Raw genomic sequence first — 21956 nt, 5'->3', positions numbered from 1 at the left:
CTCTCCTTCATACAGCTCTCCTTCATCTGCTGTGTACAGCTACAATATTGTTTCCATTTCCCAATGAAACCCTAGGTTGAGGATCATGGATTCACTAAGTGTTAGACCTGGGGAACATTTAGAAGATGGAGTGGTGACTTTTGAGAGGCAGGAAGTGTCAGATCCCAACAATTTGAAAGACTTTGTTTCTTTTCTATATTGTTTTTATCTCCCAAATAGTTTGCCATCCTTGATCACATTTTATCTGTATTGTGACCTGCAAAAGTGAAATACAGGTTATATCCCCAGTGTTTTAAATAGGGATCCAACTTGCTTGCTGTCCTCCAAACGGAGCATTTCTCTCTTCTGTTGCTTTTATGCATGCCATTTCCTTCACCTGGAATTTCTTCACCCCCAAGCCTAAAGGCTCATCTTCCTTGAGGGCTTATGCAGGACTCTACTCACTCCTCAGAGCTCTTCTCCATTTTCCTAGCCAGTTGCATCTCTCCCTCCTTTGAACCCAAGAGTATTTTGCACTGATTCCATCTATTTGTCAGTCACTTGTTTTCTCATTTAACTACCATGTTGCTATGGAACCCTTCTGAGGGCACAGACTATACCAGAAAACAAAACACTCCACAATATTAAGAAAATCACTAATATCTGGCAAGCCCTTCTTGCAGACTCTGCTAGTACTTTATTCTATCATTCTACATATTTCTACTTTGTGTGACTATATGGCAAGTAGTGAGTTAAGGCCTGCAGATTTTGCATTATTTCAGTTAATGTTAAAAAAAAAAATGATGTAGGTGTTAATAGCCCTATTTTACAGGTGAGGGAACAGGCATTGAGCCCAGCTGATTTAAGTGTGTTGCTTAAGCTCATGCATTTAATGGGTGGTGAGGCTAGAATTTGAACTTCACTGTTCGGGTTTCAGAACCCATGCTTGTCATCGGTGCCTGTCAAATAATCTGCTCTCAACCCTACCTTTCTTCTGCACTCACACCCAGCTCCTAGCAGAATGCCTTAATACATACATGCAAAGACTTGATAATTATAAATGTAACTGAATGAAGAAACTGAAATCTAGAGAAATTGATGTTCCAAAAGTCACAGGACTTGTGGGATGAAAAATCTAGACTCTAGGTCATACCATTCCCAGCTCAGGTTATTTTCTTCTAGCCTGCCTTACTTATTTAAGGCATTTAGAAAAAGTGGAACAAACAAGCTATAAACAGAGAATAAAGGTACATGAGGGCGGTGGTGCCTGTGGTGGAGATCAAAGACATTCTTAGAAAGTTCTTAGAGCATAGGAAGCTATGAATACAAAATGGCTCAAAGTGAAACAGAAAGCAAGTGGTATGATCTCAGTCCTTGTCAGGCCTTTGCTTTTCCTGACTTGCCTCCAATGGAATGTTCCCTGGGTGAGAGCCCAGAAATCTCCCAACATTTCAGACAACACTGTCTGAGCTTTATTTTATCCTGTATCTCATAACAGGACGCCCACCATGGATGAGACAGTAGAAGATCCCCCCACGTCAGCTGTCTTGCTGGATCATTGTCATTTCTCTCAGGTCATCTTTAACAGTGTGGAGAAGTTCTATGTCCCTGGAGGGGATGTCACATGCTATTACACGCTCACCCAGCATTTCATTCCCCGTCGAAAGGATTGGATTGGCATCTTTAGAGTAAGTGGTTATTTTAGTACCAAGTGACTGGAAACTAGAGGTTATCTGAGTGTGTGACTGTGTAATATAAGCATTTTGTGTCTTATATCTGGCCTTTTAAATTTTTTTTAAGATTTTACCTATTGAGAGAGAGAGAGTAGGATGTGGCATGCGGGGGGAGGATAGAGGGATAAGCAGACTCCCTGTTGAGTGAGGAGTCCAGTGCAGGGCTCAGTCCCAGGACTGTGAGATTATGACCTGAGCTGAAGTCAGACACTTAACCAACTGAGCCACCCAGGTGCCCTCCTCTCCCCGCCCCACCCCCTTTTTTGGCCAAATTTTAAAAAAAAATTTTTTTTAAGATTTTTACTTATTTGTTTGACAGAGAGCATGAGCAGGGGGAGCAGTGGACAGAGAGGGAGAAATAGGCTCTCTGCTGCACAGGGAGCCTGATACAGGGCTCGATCCCAGGACCTTGGGATCATGACCTTAGCTGAAGGCAGACACTTAACCAACTGAGCCACCCAGGTGCCCCTTGCCAATTTTAAAATCCTAAACTAAACTCCCATTCACACACCAGCATGTGCTATGGGACTCAAGTTTTTTTTATTTTTATTTATTTATTTTTTATTTATGATAGTCACACAGGGAGAGAGAGGGAGGCAGAGACACAGGCAGAGGGAGAAGCAGGCTCCATGCACCGGGAGCCCGACGTGGGATTCGATCCCGGGTCTCCAGGATCACGCCCTGGGCCAAAGGCAGGCGCCAAACCTCTGCGCCACCCAGGGATCCCAGGGACTCAAGTTTTAATTTCAGTTGCAAGCCAATATGGCAAATCCTATAGCCCTCCAAGTTTTATTATGCTTTCAAAGACCAAATGTAAATATTTTAAATTTATCTTATTTTGAAATATTCATCTGTGAGTTGGTGAGTGGCTCCTTAGGTAATTTCTGTGACCTTAAACGTTACTTTCTTACTTAGAAGAGTGTTCAATTTGTTCAATATGAGTATTACATACCTAAAAGGGATGTTGAGAAGTTACCTGGTTTGACACCGTGCGTCCAAGAGGTTTGTTCCTGAATAAGTATGATTTGCTTCTTTGTAAAGATTTCCAGGCATAGAAATTTTCTGAGGTCCCTAATACCCTTCCAGTTAAAGTACAGAAATAGTACTTTTTTTTTATTATAATCAACTTATTCTCTACCTTCCATTCTCCCCCCATCTGTGTGTCTCTCTCTCCCATCACACACACACACACACACACACACACACACACACACACATAATGACAGATATTCCTATTATATCCAGAGACAGGAAATAAAGGTCAAATATAAGTAATCTACACTGCTGAATTCCAACGTAAGTGACCTTTGTTTTGACACTTCAGTATGTCATATGCTTATTTGCCAATGTTGTTTATCCTGAAATCAGACATCATTCTTGACTGCACTGTGAAGGAGCTGATGCTTATTCACAATCCTCATAGAGTTACTTTTCCTTAATTGTTTGGAATTCCAAGCTAAATGATGGGGCCATGGAAGCTGGCATTTAGAGGCAGGGTAGTAGACAACCAGAGAGACACTGGCAAGTATCAGGATACCTCCTGAGACTGCAGATACTGAATCATTAGACTAAAGAATGTCCTGACACAGAAAACTGACATACCGAGTGTTTCCTATTTTGGAAAAGAGAATTCCTCCCCATGTGTAGCAAAGCTGTCCAGTAGAACTTTCTACTATGGAGCTGTACCTTCACTGTCCAGTACAGTGGCCTCTAGCCACATGTAGTTATTGAGCACTTAAAACGTAGCTAATGAAAAAAAAAAAAAAAAAAAAAAAAACGTAGCTAATGAATTAACTAAAATTAACTTAAATTTAAATGTTCTCATGTGGCTCATGGCTGTCATTCTGGACAGTGCAGATATGGATTATTTTAAAAGAGGACAATTAGAAAATTGTTTATTTGCCTTTGAAATGTAATCTGTAACTTTTTTTTTTTTTTTTTTTTTTTTTTGCAACACAGTTATAGTTCTGTTTAGCCTAGACTGTTTGTATTCTCCAAGGATGCAGCAACTTCCAGTGAGGACTTGACATAAACCAAATGAAAATATTATGATTTTTACTAACAAATGTTTAAAAACATTTTTGAAAACTGCATCTATATTTGGAATGCTTCATGCATCTCAGAGGTATGACCATGACTCCATAAAGAAAACCATTAATACAAAAAATGGCCTCTCATGTTCATTGTCCATAAAGCTATTATTGATTTGAACAGCTACCCAGCCTGAAAGAAAGTTTTAAGAATAATGAAGAGAGGGGGATCCCTGGGTGGCTCAGCGGTTTGGCACCTGCCTTCGGTCCAGGCATGATCCTAGAGTCCCGGGATCGAGTCCCACATCGGGCTCCCTGCATGGAGCCTGCTTCTGTCTCTGCCTCTCTCTGTGTGCCTATCATGAATAAATAAATAAAATATTTAAAAAAAAAAAAAAGAATAATGAAGAGAATACAAACTTTTTGAGAACATATGATGTGCAAGGTTTTTGATTAGGTTTTATGCATGCTTGCATACATGAGTATGTGTGTTTTCTAACTGAGCCTCACAGCATAGCAGCACCCTCAGGGAGTGTTATCTCTTGTGCACAGATGAATAAAATGAATTACTCAAGATGGTGACTTTCCCAAGGTCTCCCAGTGAGTAAATGGTGAACATTTGTTTGATTCCTTTTTTTTTTTAATTTTTTATTTATTTATGATAGTCACAGAGAGAGAGAGGCAGAGACAAAGGCAGAGGGAGAAGCAGGCTCCATGCACCGGGAGCCCGACGTGGGATTCGATCCTGGCTCTCCAGGATCACGCCCTGGGCCAAAGGCAGGCGCTAAACCGCTGCACCACCCAGAGATCCCTATTTGATTCCTAAACCTCTTCTTTTTTTCCTACTCTGCTGAATTCATATGAACAACAGATGGTAAATTAGAGAATTAAGAGTTGATTATAAAATGTTGTCTTTCGTATCTCCCTTGGAAAGCTCACCTGGTATTCTTATAGAATAGTCTCTCTCTTTCTCTTTTTTAAAAGATTTTATTGGGGATCCCTGGGTGGCGCAGTGGTTTGGCGCCTGCCTTTGGCCCAGGGCGCGGTCCTGGAGACCCGGGATCGAATCCCACGTCAGGCTCCCAGTGCATGGAGCCTGCTTCTCCCTCTGCCTGTGTCTCTGCCTCTCTCTCTCTCTCTCTCTGTGTGACTATCATAAATAAATAAAAATTAAAAAAAAATAAAAGATTTTATTTATTTTAGAGAGAGAGCATGCATGAGGAGGGGCAGAGGGAGAGAGAGAATCTCAAGCAGACCACATGCGGAGCACAGAGCCCAATGCAGGGCCTGATCCCACAACCCTGCAATCATGACTGCAGGGTTATCAAGAGTTGGATGATATACTGAGCCACCCAGGCACCCTTCTATTTAATTTTAAGTAAACTCCACATCATACATGGGGCTCATACTCATAACCCTGAGATCAAGAGTTGTATGTTCAGGGTGCCTGACTGGCTTAGTCAGTGGAGCTGAGCAACCCTTAATCTTGGGGTTGTGAGTTGAAGCCCCACATTGAGTGTAGAGATCACTTTAAAAATTTTTTCTGGAGCGCCTGGGTGGCTCAGTTGGTTAACTGTCTGCCTTCGGCTCAGGTAATGATCCCAGGGTCTTGAGATCAAGCCCTGCATCTGGCTCCCTCCTCAGAGGGGAGCTTGTTTCTCCCTCTGCTCCCGCTCCCCCTGCTTGTTCTCACACACTCACTCTGTCAAATAAATAACTCTTTAATTTTTTTTCTCTTTTTTTTAAAATTAAAAGTCTCGGGTAGCCCCCGTGGCACAGCCGTTTAGCGCCGCCTGCAGCCCAGGATGTGATCCTGGAGACCCCAGATCGAGTCCCACGTCAGGCTCCCTCCATGGAGCCTGCTTCTCCCTCTGCCTGTGTCTCTGCCTCTCTCTCTCTGTCTCTCATGAATAAATAAATAAAATCTTTTTTAAAAAATTAATTAATTAAAAGTCTCATGCTTCACCAGCTGAGCCATTTGCAGTGCAATCTCAACCATATTCCTCAGCTCCTCACCAGTCCTGATACTGATCCTTCCTGACACCAAGCAGGCACTTGTGAACTGTTTTTGAATGTGCTATATGCTTCATCTTCTCAATATAGCAAAAGCTATGAGCAATGATAGAGCCTAAAGTAAGTGGGACTTGGCTTTCCTGCCTTTAGTGCTTAGTCCTATGCTCTATGTTCTCCCTTACCTGGGCATTTAAATATTTCCAAGGACTCAGAGGACCGTCATGCCATGAGAGGCACACTGGGACTAGGACTACTCAGGTGGAGGAGCCAAGCCAGAAATTGCAGGTGGTTAGAAGTTTCCTTGTTCCAAGACTGCAGTAATTCTTAGGCCTTCTCAAATGATATTTTGGTCACAATGCATTAAGAAACTCCAGGATGTGAATGAAGACTCCATAAAATTCCTGCTTCCTGTACCACCGCAGGCCATGGTGGCTCTGAGATGCTTACAGCAATGGGGTGTGTATTAATGAGACACTAAAACATGCCCTGGTATGTTCTGATGAGCTTTCAGTGTAGCCTTTTCAACCCTGCACTGATTCCTTCATATATAAAAGTGGAATTTATTTTTAGTTCTTTTTCTTCCCACTGGGCTCAGGCAGGGTCAAAATATGGCAATAAATGTAATTTCACTTCTCATTTGCTGAGTGTTCTCCCCTTGAAGACACAGTGGCTCCCTTTCTATTCTCTGGTGTGCCCTTATCTTCCAGATATGACTTGAGCCATCTTTTACCCCTCTTCACATTTACTGAGAATATTTTCCACTTAGCCAGCTTTCTGCTCTGAGGCATATTTTACGGTGTACTTATATCATGACTTATTGCATTCAATACCTAGAAGAGGCCTCTATGACTACCAGATTGTTGTCAGTATCTTTGTCACCAAAAAGCCTTTATTAAGCATGAATTAAGAAAAACACTGAAGAGGGACGCCTGGGTGGCTCAGCGGTGGAGCATCTGCCGAGCATGATCGGCCAGGATCTGGGATCGAGTTCCACATCCGGCTCCTTGCACAGAGCCTGCTTCTCCCTCTACCTGTGTCTCTACCTCTACCTCTATCTCTCTCTCTCTCTCTCTCTGTGTGTGTCTCCTGAATAAATAAATAAAATATAAATAAATAAAAATAAATAAAATCTTAAAAAAAAAACACTGAAGAAAATTCTAACTGGACTCTGTTATCTGGGACCTACCTCATAATCTAAGAACGCTTTTGCCCCTCCACTCCCATATGCACATGATTCAAAAACTGTATTTTGGGGGCCACCTTGGTGGCTCAGTCAGTTAAGCATCTGCCTTCAGTGCAAGTCATAATCCCACAGTCTGGGATTGAGCCCCATGTTGGGCTCTCTGCTCAGCAGGGAGCCTGCTTCTCCCTCTGCCTGCCACTCCCCCTGCTTGTGCTTGGTCTCTCTCTCTCTCTCTCTCTCTCTCTCTCTCTCTCTCGTCAAATAAACAAAATCTTAAGAACCGCATTTTTTAAATGTACTAGTATAACTAGGTTGGTGGGTGACAAGACTGGCCTGGACACGGGAGAAGACTGATCAATGGAGACGGCAAGTCAGAAGGACTTTGTGATTAAGAAGTTCTAAAAACACTGTTGGGAGAAGGTAGCAGGATCAAGATTCACACCCCCAGAACTGTCTTAACTATTTTCCCCAGTCACTCACCATTCTCTGTCCGATGTAATGATAGAATTTTTAGAACTCTTGTCTCAGGTGTCGAGTCCGTTTTCATTTCCTTCTAAGACAGGTATTCTGCACTGTATGTGTGTGTGCCAATATCTAGTTGTATCAGGCCTCCTAGCACATATCATAATGGACTCATTCTGTGGTATTTTCAACACAAATAAAAAGTGAGTGCATTTTAAGAAGACCTTGCACAAATAAGGAGTTTCCTCTGAGCACTTTAAGATGCTGAATGAGAGTCTTCTGTCATTGCAGGTGGGATGGAAGACAACCCGCGAGTATTACACCTTCATGTGGGTCACTTTGCCTGTTGATCTAAACAGCAACTCAGCCAAACAGCAGGAAGTCCAGTTCAAAGGTGAGAAAAATACTGGATCAAAGGTGTTGAAGACAGCAACCAAGACTAATTCCCTTGAGTTTAAGCTTTCTGAGGCAAATAAAAGACTTCCAGATTTTTAGTTTTCTTAACAGACTTTATTTTGGATTAAAAATCATGTTGTGTTTTCAGCTTATTACCTCCCCAAGGATGATGAGTATTACCAGTTCTGCTATGTGGATCAGGATGGTGTAGTTCGGGGAGCAAGTATCCCTTTCCAGTTCCGTCCAGAAAATGAGGAGGATATCCTGGTTGTTACCACTCAGGTCTGTAAACATCTCCCCTCAATCCTTTCCTGCCATTAAGAGGAGTAATTTCAGGATAGGGTGGAATTTCTGTCAATAGGCCTTTATCAGATGTCTTAACAGATACTACTGGGAGAAATGCATACAGTACCCACTCAAACCTACTCAGAAATGGCTTAGGAACATTGAAAGGAATCACAACAATAAGTGATTTATCCTTTCTCTAAAGCTGCTGTAACTCAGTTGGCATTCAGTTATTCCCCTAACTTTTCCTTTTACTTAATTTTGGTCATCTGCACATCTTACCACAATTTACAAGCTCCTTTGAGGAGGGATGCACCAAATATGCTTTGTAGCTCTCAGTTCTGACCCAGAGCCTGGCATACGTGAATATTAGTTTCCTTTAATTACTCAGTTACTTCACAGGACACCTTTCCATTTAGCCCTGTGGTAGGCAGTGAAGAATACATTAAATCACTTACTGTCTTTGGCCTCTAGGAGCTGAGTCCATTAGGAGAGACAAACAGTACTAAGTGTTTGCAAGAAAAATCTACATTCTTCTGTCATTCCCCCTTTTAATTCTTTGTGGCCTTAATTTTGTCTTTCTTTCTTGGTAATGACAGGCTCAGTGTTGCAATCATACAGATATACCTACATTATCCCCTCCCCTTCGTACTGAAGAGGTGCTCCCATTCTGGGTACATGGATGTCACCATATGGGTGGGAATCCACCAGACCCTCAGCATCCTGGCCTATGGGAATGTTCCGCTAGAGGGACTTGATTATCTATCGAGCTATAAAGGGTCAAATATGAATTTATGGGATGCTCTTTCATAGGGTGAGGTGGAAGAAATTGAACAGCACAATAAGGAGCTTTGCAAAGAAAACCAGGAGCTGAAGGACAGCTGTGTCAGCCTCCAGAAGCAGAATTCAGACATGCAGGCTGAGCTCCACAAGAAGGAGGTATGACTGCTAGTTAAATGTGAACCTGAAAACACACACACAAACCAAAAAAATGAACCTGGAGTACTGAGGTCAGATCTGGATGGTGTCTCTTTTGCTTGTGATCTTACTCCCTTATACTGATATCTTTGAATAGGCACAGTGTTAATAGTTTTTATATAGATTACCTTATTTAAACTTTAGAGTAGGTACTATTATTACCCTGGTTTTATAGATGAGTAACCGGGAGGCCTAAAAGAGTACATAATCTCTTCAGCTAATCCGTCATGGAGCCAGGATTCAAACCCAGGCAGTCTGAACACTTCTTCCTCGTTCCTATGTAGACTGTAAATTATTCTCTTTGATTAGCTGGAATGTGGACATCAAGAGAGTAAAGAGTATTACAGCAAGGTTGCAGATTATCCAAACTCTCTGCTACTTCTCTTTTGAAACATCTTTCCAATCAGCAGGTGGTAAATTAGAGTTGATAAGGAGCTAAAGAGGAGAGTCTTCTCTAAAGACTATAAAATGATTACACTGAGGTCATACCTTAGAAGTTCCAGAACACACAGACCTCAGCAGTCACCATCTTTAGAGCTCTTAATCTACAGGTGAGCACACTGGGGCCCAGAGGAAAGAGGAAGGCATCAGTTTAGTGATCACACTGGGTTAAGACTCACTTCTCTTGACTCCCAGACAGACCATTCTTTATACTTTGCTGTCACACAAATGCCTGTGATGTCCTCAGCCCTGGGCTGGTAAAGAAGTGTGGGTGACAGGTCCAGGCTGCAGATCTGTCTTATTCCAGGCAGTGAGATAACAAACAGAGATGGCAGAGGTATAACTCACAATCTGTCAGAAACCAGTGTCTGCCTAGGAGCCCTACAGCTCACCTGCCAGGTGCTAGCCAAAGAATCAGAGGGTCTGGCTTCTTGGATTAGCTCTCCTGCCGACTTGCTTCCAGTTGTAAGGATAACACAAGCCAGTATTTGTTCAACATCTACTATGTGCACTGTAAATTAGGCACTATAATTAAGCAGATCACTTCCCTTAATCCTTACAACCACCCAGCAGCTCAAGAGATATTAAGGTGATTTGCTCCATGTCACAATCAGTTCATGACTTTGAAAGGAGCTTAGATTTGAGCTCATATTTTTTTTATGTTAAAACTCATGTTTTTTAGGAATTAAAATATAAAACTTAATAAAAATGAGAGGAAAAACTCGTACTTTACAGCCAGGACCTTATAATGGTTAAAGACCCCATATTTGGAGTTACACAGACTGGTTCTCCCACTTATTATTTGATGAGGCAGGAGAAATTTCTTAACATTTCTGAGTTTCAGTTTCCCTGTCGGGATTGATAATACTTGTATTCTGAAAGAGAAACTAATAACAGCCATGTTCATAACAGCAGCTTTCACAACAGCCAAAGGGTGGAGGCAGCCCAGGTGTCCAGTGACAGATACATGGATAGACATGGTTTAGCCTGTAGATAACAATGGAGTATTAATTCAGCTTTAAAAAGGAAAGAAATTCTGACACATGCTACAACATGGATAAACATCAAGGACATTAAGCTGAATAAAATGTGTCAGACACAGAGAAACATCATGTGATTCCACTTGTATAAGGTCCCTGGAGTAGTCAACATCATAGAGACAGAGTAGAATGGTGGTGGCGGGGAGCAGAAGGGCAGATGGGGGGAACAGGGAGTGTTTTCATGGTATAGAGCTTCAGTTATGCACCATGAAAATAGTTCTGGTTTTATTTTTTTTTTTTTTTTTTTTTTTATTTTTTTTTTTTTTTTTTAAATTTATTTATTTACGATAGTCACACTCAGAGAGAGAGAGAGAGAGGCAGAGACACAGGCAGAGAGAGAAGCAGGCTCCATGCACCGGGAGCCTGACGTGGGATTCGATCCCGGGTCTCCAGGATCGCGCCCTGAGCCAAAGGCAGGCGCCAAACCGCTGCGCCACCCAGGGATCCCTAGTTCTGGTTTTATAACAGTGTGAATGTACTTAATGCCAGTGAACTCTAGGCTTAAAAATGATTAAGATGGAAAATTTTATGTGCCTTTTCCTATAATTTTTAAAAATTATTTTTAAAAAGATTATGAGGGGCACCTGGGTGGCTCAATGATTGAGCATCTGCCTTTGGCTCAGGTCATGATCCTGGGATCGAGTCCCACATTGGGCTTCCCACAGGGAGCCTGCTTCTCCCTCTGCCTATGTCTCTGCCTCTCTCTGTGTCCCTCTCATGAATAAATAAGATCTTTTTTTTTTTTAAACAGTGGGTTTATTTATTTTTTAAATTTTTATTTATTTATGATAGTCACACAGAGAGAGAGAGAGGCAGAGACACAGGCAGAGGGAGAAGCAGGCTCCATGCACCGGGAGCCCGATGTGGGACTCGATCCCGGGTCTCCAGGATCGCGCCCTGGGCCAAAGGCAGGCACCAAACCGCTGCGCCACCCAGGGATCCCTGAATAAGATCTTAAAAATAAAAAGATTATGAATTTATAAACCTTGAAGCTAAAAAAGAGGGAGTTGTTATTGATGCACAAGGTTAGCTGCAGAACAAAGTTGGGAAAGAAAAATGTGTAGGCCCAGTATGGGGCCACTAGCCACATATGGCTTTTGAGCACTTGAAACATGGCATCTTGTGATATGCTGTAAGCATAAAGGATGTATCGGATTTTGAAGACTTAATAAAAAAATTAAAATATTCCCCTTATTTATACTTTGAAACAATATTTCAGATATATTGGGTTAAATGTACTATTAGTAAAATGAAGTGTATCTGTTTCTTTTTACTTTTTTATTTTCATTTTTTTATTATTTATTTATTTATTTTTAGAATATTTTATTTATATATTCATGAGAGACACAGAGAGAGGCACAGGCACAGGCAGAGCTAAAGAGAGTCTCGCAGGGAGCCTGATGTGGGACTCCATCCCAGGTCTCTAGGATTAGACCCTGGGCTGAAGGTGGTGCTAAACTGCTGAGCTACCCAGGCTGTCCTCTTTTTACTTTTTAAATGTGGCTCCTAAACTTGAATTGTGTATGTGGCATTCATGAATCTATTGGACAGCACTTTTCAAAGAGAATAGTTGCTTTATTTCATTCTCTGCTGTGTCTGCAGTACAGGGCACTCCTTAAGTATTTGTTTAATGACACATTTTTTTTTAAAGATTTTTTTTTTAATTCATTCATGAAAGAGAGATTGAGAGAAGAGAGGCAGGCAGAGACACAGGCAGAGGGAGAAGCAGCCTCCATGCCAGGAGCCTGACGTGGGACTGGATCTCGGGTCTCTGAGCCAAAGGCACTAAACCACTGAGCCACCCCGGGATCCCCTAATGACAAATTTTTTAATGGATGAATATAAGCTCCGGTGGAAGAGAAATTAAGATGAGTACATTTTGTGGAAAGAACAAATTAAGAACATTTCAATATGGAAACCCCTTTACTTGGATATTTCATTCACTGTTGTGACATGTAATAAGTACCTGACAGGTAGTAAGTGCCCAGTAAATATTTATTGGCTGCCTGAGATACTAACGGTTGTCTCAGAAATGGTCTATTCCTTTGACGTCTTGATCTGCAGGAGGACCTAGAAACTTTAAAGAGCACCAATAAGAAATTGGAACAGCAAGTGAAGGCACAGAAGGACTGCTGGGAGACAGAGCTGCTTCAGTGAGTGTGATTCTTGGAAGGGAGGATCTACTATGTTACAGACCCACTTGGGCAGGGTCAAATTAGATCTCCAGAATTCTTTAGCAAAGAGTCTTCCTATTATGGCAGTGATAGGTGTGATTCTAGGTTGGAGAATTAGTATCTGAATGGTAAAGCAAAGTAACCTGAGTTTAAGTATTAATGTGAAGTGTTGCATACGTGCAGTTTGAGGTCAGGAAGCCAAAATAGTATTGAAGAAGAGTGGATTCTGAACTCATTCCGTACCCATAGGGTCAAGGCCAAATGGATTCTGAACTAATTCCAAGCCGTAGGGCCAAGGCAGCCTTCAGTCGTTGAAGGCCTGGGGGATCTGATCTGGAATGTGTGTATTTTTCACATAGTTCTCTTTACCTCCACAGACTGAAAGAACAAAATCAGAAGATGGCCACAGAAAATGAGAAGCTGGGAGTCCGAGTGGAGCAGCTCCAGGTAGGTAATGCCAGACCTTTCCCAAAGTGTACTATCTTCCCCTGGCTGTCACCCTGTGGTGGCCCAGGGAGAGAAAGATCCATTTCACTGTGGTGAGTACCTAACTGTGCCTTTCAAAGTGGCAAACTAAAGTTGCAGGGGGTTTTCTACTCTTGACCACCCCCCTACCCCGTTGACCACCCCCCCACAAGGAACTGAATACTTTCTTCAATTCATATATTCCATGAGTTCTTAAGATGGAGGACTGTCAGCTCTACCAGTGCTTTTCAAACTTTTTTTTTTTTTTTTTTTTATAGCTACAACATCTTTTCAAGCACTCTTTCTCAAAAGCCTAGAATGGAAAAAAAAAAAAAAACTCTAGAATGTAAAGCAGGTAACAGCTGAATCACTCTTGGTTTTCGGAAGCTGTGCCTTAAAGAGTGGTTTCTTGGATTTTCCTTAGTTGAGTTCTTAGACCCTCAGGGTGTGAGGGAGAGCTGAGAAGTGAAGATGTTCCAGGGATGTCCAACACTTGGGAGTTGCCGAGGAGTACACATTTCTCTGTGTTAGTGTACGTTAAGCAGTATTGTTCCTGTTCAATTTTCTTTTTTTTTATATCTTGGTTACATTCACTATTTTTGGTTTAGGCCCAGCTTTCAACTCAAGAGAAAGAAATAGAGAAGCTTGTTCAGGGCAGTCAAGATAAGACAGAGCAATTGGAGCATCTGAAAAAGGAAAAGAGCCAACTCCTTCTCACTTTAACTCAACAGGTAGAGTCACAGGTGGAACCAACATTTTTTAGACATTTGCAAGAAAACATACATTGTTCTTTCTTTACTCTGTCATATACCTGGCTGTCACTGGCTGTGGGAAAGGTCTCAGAGGAGGTCATCTGAGATGAGGGATCTCATGGCTCTTCTCAGAAACAAGAGAAGACTTGCTTCTCTCTCTCTGCCTCCTGCTTGCTCACTAGTTCAGCCTTTGTTTGCCCAGCAGTGGTACTGACATCTGTTTTTGTGCAGAGGGAGCACCAGAAGAAGCTGGAGCAGACGGTAGAGGAAATGAAGCAGGAAGAAACAACTGCCATGAAGAAACAACAAGAGTTAACGGCACGTCTGTCTTTGGATGGCTTTATGGGAGGGAATCTATAGGAAGGAAGGGACAGGGACTATTTTCAGGTGACAGGATAAAAAAAGACAGGAGAATAGTGTTTACCTCTGGACATCTTGTTCTTGACCAGAAGGATAGAGAATTTGTCATTTACGAAACGTTTAGGAGAGGTGGCCGTTTCCACGTGTGATCAGTGGTAAGGGGATATCGAAAGTACTTTATAACAGGTTGTCATCAGTAGGGCCTTGGGCCAGGAGTCACCCAGAGTCACCCCTACCCCCTTCTTATCATGGCAGACAAATGAACAATTATAAAGTCAAGTTCTACAGTTAGAAAATACTGCAGTAGTCAAAATTTTTGTTATAATTAATATTAGCATTTATCATCCTAAATTATTCTGAGCTATAGTAATATAGTAATGAAAGCCTAATTGATAATTTTCTATAATAGATTGTTGGAAAAGAGGCCTCATGGTGGTGATAGGTACCAGGAAGCTTCATTTTCTGAATTGATAGAAGGGTATGAGAAACCGTGGTGTCAGGAAGATATCTAGCTGTTGGGATTATAAATCCCATCGTGTATGCAGTATTATTCATTCACTCAGCCATTATTCAATCAACTAGGGAGTACCTACCATACATAAGATACTAGATATTTTAGCATGATAAACAGGAGAACAAAGTTAAGAAATCGGCCGCTCACAGGTTAAGTTTAGCCCAAAGAAATGTTTTATTTGGCCTAGGTGGTGTTTTTTCAAAAATTGAATCCATTACCAACAACTACAAATAGGAACATTCCCCATTTTTTTTTTTAAATGTGTATTTCTAGCTTCTTGAAAACGTAGAGCCTCTGGCAGCATGGAGCCCGTGTTCCTGCACAGCAGCGATGCCTGGGCTGGGTGGCTGCTGCATCCTTTAGATAGGCCGCATGCTCTTACTCACCTATAGCCTTCACTGTTCTGTTGCCTTCAACTCCTTCATTCAGCCACATTACTGGCACAGCCCCAGCCGCCACAGTGGAGTTTGTGACCTCTGATGTAGCAAAGGCATCACTATTTTAAGTAATCTGTCACCATTCGAAGGTTTGAACCTCCTTGTGGCAGGTATGGGTTTCCTTGGTTATTGTGGAATATATTTCAAGACCCGGGGGCTCAATTCTTTATTCCTCACATCCCCAAAGGGCCCCTACCTATGAGGACTATGTGTCTTATACCTTAGGGGCCTAGGAACAAGAAAACAGCAGTGGAGGAGCAGTTAGTACAAGAGGTGGAGCGCCTAAAAGCAAAGGTAGAGGCCGGGAAAGCCTGTTTCTTAGAGAAGTACAAAGAGTGTCAACGACTCCACAGACAGATCAGGCAACTCAGGGCTGCTGCACTGGTAGGTGACAGAGTCCAGGGGCCCAGGAAGCGTGGGGTGTGAAGGCCTGTGGTTCTTAGACCAAGCCCGGAGGACTGTCCACAGTTTTTAAGGAGAAACATTTCTCTTTCTGCTAAAAAGAGGAGGGATGGAGTGTGTGGCCAGAAACCAATCTGGGGATTCCCAGAAATAGAGGCCCCCGTCCAGCCAGGGGTCTCAGGGAAGGTTTTTGTAACCATTGGGCAGGTTTCTGTGCAGACTCAGATAGTCCTTTCTTATTTCTGCCTTTTGAGGAAGTGAAGCAGGACCAGAAGAGCCAGCAAGAGCCAATGGGGATGGGGAGCCAGGAGCCTGCAGTCACTGTCATCGGGTAGCCTCTCTGGCGTTACTACTTCAGGGTCGGCTAGAAGCGCACAGCAGTTTGGGCACCAGCGTTCAAATAAAAAAATCTTGGAAAAAACCACAACTAGTAGGATTAGCTTAAGTGTTTTTGTGAGGTATGTGCATATGTACGTCTGTAGGTAGGAGATGGGAAGCACGGAAGCATGCCTACCAGTTTGGGGTTTATGAAATTAGATCAGCCTGGGTTCCTTGTCTCAGATAAATGCCTTCCAGGGTTCCTTCTTCCTCAGTGTCACTGGAGTCCAGATGCCTGTCCTTCCCGGGAGGGAGTCACACAGACCTATGTACCTCACACCACATCAAGTGAGACATTACTCAAGACAAAAATGCTTGTTTCCATGGTTGGGTGCAGTTAAACAGAGTTCCATTTACTCCTAATTGAGAAGTCAGTCTTAGGGCTTTTCCCAAGCTTATTACTTTTCCACTCTTTGGTCACTTATACTACCAGCTAAACCAGAAGAAATAGGCATCTCGATGCCAGGCCTTCAGGCATTTTATTAAATCACTTCTTTGTAAGCCAGCATCGTCTCCACTGTGCCTTCTCTGCACCCCAGCTCCCTTCTCCCCTACTTCAGTCCCACCACTTTGGGAAACCACATCCTCTACAATCCCCTTGTTTTACCCCACCTTGGACCCAGATTATAGTATGTGATCCTAATCCTAATTGTTTTTTGTTATTGACAGGATGAGAACTCTGGCCTGTCTAAAACACTGAGTGAGAACAAGATTATGTGTAGCACTCTGCAAAGAGAAAAAGAGAGATTGGAAAAAGAAAATGATGTAAGTGTGTACAAGAGGGTAGAAACCCCAAGGTGTTTTGTTTTGTTAAAGATTTATTTGAAAGAGAGCACATGGTAGGTGCAGAGGGGAGAAGGAGAGAGAGAATCTCAAGCAGACTCCCTGCTGAGCATAGAGGCTGACTTGGGGCCCAATCTCATGACCCTAAAATCATGAGCTGAAATCAAGAGTTGGCCACTGGGGTGCCTGGGTGGCTCAGTCAGTTGAGTGTCTGCCCTTGGCTCGGGTCATGGTCCCAGGGTCCTGGGATTGAGCTCCACATTGGGTTCCCGGCTTGGTTGGGAACCTGCTTCTCCGTCTCCCTCTGCCTGCCACTCCCTTCTTGTGCTCTCTCTCTTCCTTTGTTAAAAAAAATGGATAAAATTTTTAAAGAAAAAAAAAAGTTGGCCACTTAACTGACAGAGCCACCTGGGGGCCCCTAGAAACCTCAAGGTTTTAAGGAGAAGAATCAGGGTGACCCAGAGATGTGATAAAAACTTCACACCTATTGTAGCTATTGTCTTTGGAGAAAAATATCCTACATCATTTTTAGGCTGAGGGGACCCCTTTCCTTCAGCACAACTCTTTCCTTTTCTTCTACCAAACCAGGGCAGTAGTGACGGTCTGTGCCAGTGTTGGACCCATGGCAGGCCCCTAATAAAATGCTCTGCATTCATTTACTCATTCATTCATTCATTCATTCATCCAATCAGTATTTATTTTCTGCTGTAGATTAAACACAAGCTATTATTGGTTGATCAAGGATGATGGCAGCTGGGAGATCCCTGGGTGGCGCAGCAGTTTGGCGCCTGCCTTTGGCCCAGGGCGCGATCCTGGAGGCCCGGGATCGAGTCCCACATCGGGCTCCCGGTGCATGGAGCCTGCTTCTCCCTCTGCCTGTGTCTCTGCCTCTCTCTCTCTCTCTCTCTCTCTCTCTGTGACTATCATAAATAAATAAAAATTTAAAAAAAAAAAAAAAGGATGATGGCAGCAAATAAGCTGCACTTGGGGGCACCTGGCTGACTCAGTCGGAGGAGCATGTGACTCTTGATCCTCAGGGTTGTGGGTTCAAGCCCCATACTGGATATAGAGATTATTAAAAACAATAAATAAAAACTTTAAAAAAAAAGCTGTAGTTAAAGGTACTTTCGTGCTCTTGCATCAGAGTTAGATATCCATGCCCTCTGGCTTCTGCTCCTAGATCTACACCCCTCCATGGTTCTCCATCTTTCCCCTCTCTATAACCGTGCTGGGCCAGGCTTCTAAATGGTCATCACTAGGTTTGTCATTTATGCCAGTGCCTTTCAGCATCATAGGAATCTTAGTCTGTTTGCGGTCCTGTCATCCTCACCCTCTTGATTTAGATATATATATAGGTTGACTTTGAAATCTCTGTTTCCTGGTATAGTTTGATGGGGCAGTGGGAGGGAAGGAGGGGGAGGATACACATAATTTGCAACAGGAAGGAAAAGATCTGATATTTGAAAGTTTTAAGAGCTATATAATAAAGCCCTCTTAAGATGTTAAGGGGCGGTTTACTCATTTTTTTCTCTAAGAACTTTTTTTTTTCTAAGAATAAATGCTGTATGTCCTCCTTGCTTGTTTTCTTTCAAATCTCTCATTCCTTCCCTGTCTTCCTCTTTCTCTCTCCTTCCTTCCTTCCTTCCTTCCCTCCCTCCCTCTCTGTTGGTATATGTATTTGAAAGGATAAAACATGAAGAAGGGAAAATTAGATGAATATTCATATTGTGTAAGAAAATTGTTCTAGGAAGGGAACTAAAAGAAGCGTTTTGCTCTCACCCAGGGGTGCCTGGGTGACTCCATTGGTTAAGCGTCTGCCTTCCACTCAGGTCATGATCCTGGGGTCCTGGGATTGAGCCCCACATCAGGCTCCTTGCTCATCAGGGAGTCTGCTTCTTCTCCCTCTGCCTCTCCCCCTGCTTGTGCACATGTGCGCGCTCTCTCTCTCTCTCAAATATATGAATCTTAAAAAAAAAAAAAACAGAAAAACAAAAAACCTTTTTGCTCTCAATAATGTATAACAGCTTCAACTTTAATATAGCTCCTGCCACCCTCTTATATGCACACAACTTTTGTACCCACCTTCAGTTGATTTGTATTTAGAGACTTAGAAGTCTTTTTTACATTAGTCTAAACAATTCAGTATGCATTTAAATTCAGGCATTGGGAACTGAGATCTTCAGAGTATTGAGGCTGCTGTTTTTTCCCCTTTAGAAGAATAACAATTTATCACTTCCTGGGATTCTCCAGTGCGACATTGTTCATTGAGAACTACCTGTAATGGGCATCCCCTGGCTTGTGTGGCCATTCTTTGTTGTCTTTTAACATGTCTCTATAAATGTTCTCTTCCTAGCTTTTGAAGAGGGAGAACAGCAGATTGCTGAGTTACATGGGTCTGGATTTTGACTCTTTGCCGTATCAAGCACCTACTTCAGATCAAGCTGGTGCAGGACAAAACCCAGGACTTGTCTATGGAAACCCATATTCTGGTAAGACAACTGCCATTTGAGCTAGAAGGCCCTTGCCTGCAGCCATCTCCCTGACTAAATTTTTTTTTTTTTTTTTGGTCCGAGATGTTAATTAAGACCAGTCTCATTGTTAAGACTTGCTGGGCAGAAGCTGAAGACCCAATAGAAAGATTGCCAGGCGAGAAGTGTTAATTGAGAAATAAATCTGAATCTAGAAGACGCAAATCAGATCATTCGCCTAGAGGCAGCAGACACAAATTGAGTCCCGTGGCTATATTCCAAATATATAAATCAGAGAAATGTCTCTATGCAGAAGATATACACATACAAAGCTAAGGAAGCTAATTAAGGTTTGGAAATGGAAGCATAAGAGATGGGTATGCCACCCAGGAATGGGCAGTTGTGGCAGCCATTCTGATGGCCTGACCAAGGGTAGCAGCAGCATGCCCCACAGAGACCCCGGGGTGGTTTGGAGGTCAGGAACAGGGATGAAAACCAGTCTTGTTACTTAAAGGCAGGGTGTCAGATTGTCCTTGCCAGGGACAAGGGAATAGGGAACTTTTTTCTTTTCTCCAAAAGTGATAGAAGACCTCGTTTCCTTTTCTTGACAGTTAAAGCAGTTGTGTTCTCTTAAAAGTCACAATCAAAAAAAAAAAGTCCCAATCAAATCTTTACAACAGGCAGGGTTACACATTTTCTCTTTCAAAATATTTTTAAGATACCTATTTGCATGGCTTTAGTCTTAAAATCTATTCTCAAATTGCTTTCTTATTAAATCATGACATTTTATTAAAATCTGATATTCCCTATGCTGAAAAGAGGAGGTATTTTTTTCCTAATTATATAGCATAAACGTGTGTATCAAAAATGCCACTTCATTATTTTTTCCTCTTTTCCCTTTATCACTGACCTAGATCCCCTCTATCAGCAGTTAATGGTACATAGGAGAAAGAATGAGTCAGATGCAGTGGGGAGAAAGGGAATGAAGGGAGTTACAGAAACCAGCTGCTAGATGACAGCTGGAGAATCCAGGGATGGTATTTCTTTCACTGAAGGGAATCTTTTTTATGATCCTCAGGTATCCAGGAAAGTTCAGCCCCAAGCCTGGTAAGTATGTGAATCATGAGATTGCCCACAACAAATCCTTGAGAAATGCCCCTTCCTGCTCCAGTTCATGAGAGAACCATAGGGAAACTGGTTCATTTTGAGAACTCCAGAAGTCACCTGGATCAGTTGGGTCAAAACCCCCAGCTGAGTGAGCCTGTTGTGGTGGGGAGGAGAAAGCACGGTTCACCCATCAAGTTTCCGCTGCAGATTTCCACCTGTGAGCGGAGTTTGGTACCAGAACAAGGGAGGAGATGTGAAGTAGGCAGCCAGCCCGAGACGATATGTCCAGCGCCCCTCTGGGCTGGACGTTCTCGGAGTGCTTTAACATAGTAGGTCCTTTTAATCCTGAGGTAGGAAAGCCTCAGTCAGTATCTCCAAATATGAATTTGCTCATTCATCCTCTGATTCTTGGGCACCTGCTGTGTACCAAGCATCCTGCTCCGTGCTGAGGATATACTAGGACCGAGACCTGGCCCCTGCCGCTTAGGGCTTACACCGGTGCTGACTGCTGCTCTTCTCCCCAGCGCACCATGAAGAGATGCCCCACCTGCAAATCAGACTTGGCTGACGACATTTTTGGTCCCACCTTGGAGCAGCAGCACATGGAGGCTCTTTGTTTGAATTGTCCAATTTGTGACAAGACCTTCCCAGCAAGAGAGAAGCAGATCTTTGAAGACCATGTGTTTTGCCACACTCTCTGAGTGTCCCAGCCTCGGGTCTATACCGTACTCGGGTTTTCATAGAGTAGAACCTATAGCTTCTACTTAGGAGTTATTACCCATGATCCTGCCTAACATGAAATTATTAGGGATTTAACTCAGTCCTGCTGCCGTAAGGATGGAGTCCCGTCAATTATCTGAAGAATAGTGGTGAGCGTTTACTTCCATCCTTGTGAGTTACTACCTTTTAGATCACACAACTAGCTGGGTCATCCTCATCTCTGGTGCCCAGTCTTCTGAGGGCCTCCGGTGTAAGGGCCCTGGGCTGGAACTGAGCGGGCCCTTCATTCACAACAGGCTTGACTTGAGTACGAAGTGATTCCTTTTTTGAGTTGGCCCAGTGCCCATCAAGGTCAGCCCTTGAGTATATTTGCAGTCAGCTCTCAGTCCTAACCTTGTGGCTGGTGATTGAGCAGAGATTGAGAATTTCTTCCTCCACCTCCGTGTCCTCAGGTCTCTTTCTCCCACTGATTGAATTAAAGTAGCCAAAAGGGCACCACAGACAACTCCAACATCCAATTGCAATACCAAAGGTTTCTCATCTTGATTTCTCAGCTCCCAGCAGAAACATCTTATTCCTGAACCATGGACACAAAATATTATTTCAGTCACAGAAAGCCTTCTTTGTCTCTGGATACCTCTGGCATTTTCTACTCTTTGATCTTTCCTATTCACATAATCTTTATTGTAACTCCTTTCCTAATTATTAGTAGGACTTGTTAGAAACTGTCTGGGTCTGCCTCTTTCTGAGCAGGTGAGTTTGAATATGGATAAGTCAGAATAATGAGAACTATTGTTAACCTCTTTAATACTAAAAATAAACTTGTCCTCTATTTCAGGGACTTTGGTCATTTAAA

General features: G+C 42.7%; 1 protein-coding gene across 7 annotated transcripts in view; it reads left to right on the top strand.

The window, feature by feature from the left end:
- The window catches only part of CALCOCO2 (calcium binding and coiled-coil domain 2), a 27737-nt gene extending 5781 nt beyond the window's left edge, over nt 1-21956 (top strand). For 2 of the 7 annotated variants that reach the window (XM_072780210.1, XM_072780211.1), the window contains exons 2-13: nt 1478-1667; nt 7692-7794; nt 7945-8078; nt 8895-9020; nt 12605-12693; nt 13092-13161; nt 13788-13910; nt 14163-14249; nt 16692-16787; nt 19159-19294; nt 20352-20380; nt 20905-21956. In XM_072780210.1, coding sequence (XP_072636311.1) covers nt 1488-1667; nt 7692-7794; nt 7945-8078; nt 8895-9020; nt 12605-12693; nt 13092-13161; nt 13788-13910; nt 14163-14249; nt 16692-16787; nt 19159-19294; nt 20352-20380; nt 20905-21081 — 1350 coding nt within the window. In that variant the 5' untranslated portion in view covers nt 1478-1487 and the 3' untranslated portion in view covers nt 21082-21956. Of the gene's footprint in view, nt 1-1477; nt 1668-7691; nt 7795-7944; nt 8079-8894; nt 9021-12604; nt 12694-13091; nt 13162-13787; nt 13911-14162; nt 14250-15467; nt 15873-15898; nt 16103-16237; nt 16311-16691; nt 16788-19158; nt 19295-19378; nt 19452-20351; nt 20381-20904 lie in introns of those variants that run through there. The other 5 variants (XR_012008911.1, XR_012008910.1, XR_012008912.1 and 2 more) reach the window with 5 other exon arrangements.

This window comes from Canis lupus, chromosome 16 (genome assembly GCF_048164855.1).
Source record: "Canis lupus baileyi chromosome 16, mCanLup2.hap1, whole genome shotgun sequence".
Classification (NCBI taxonomy): Eukaryota; Metazoa; Chordata; class Mammalia; order Carnivora; family Canidae; genus Canis; species Canis lupus.
Note: the sequence above shows the minus strand (reverse complement) of the source record. Positions and strands in the feature narration are given on the sequence as shown.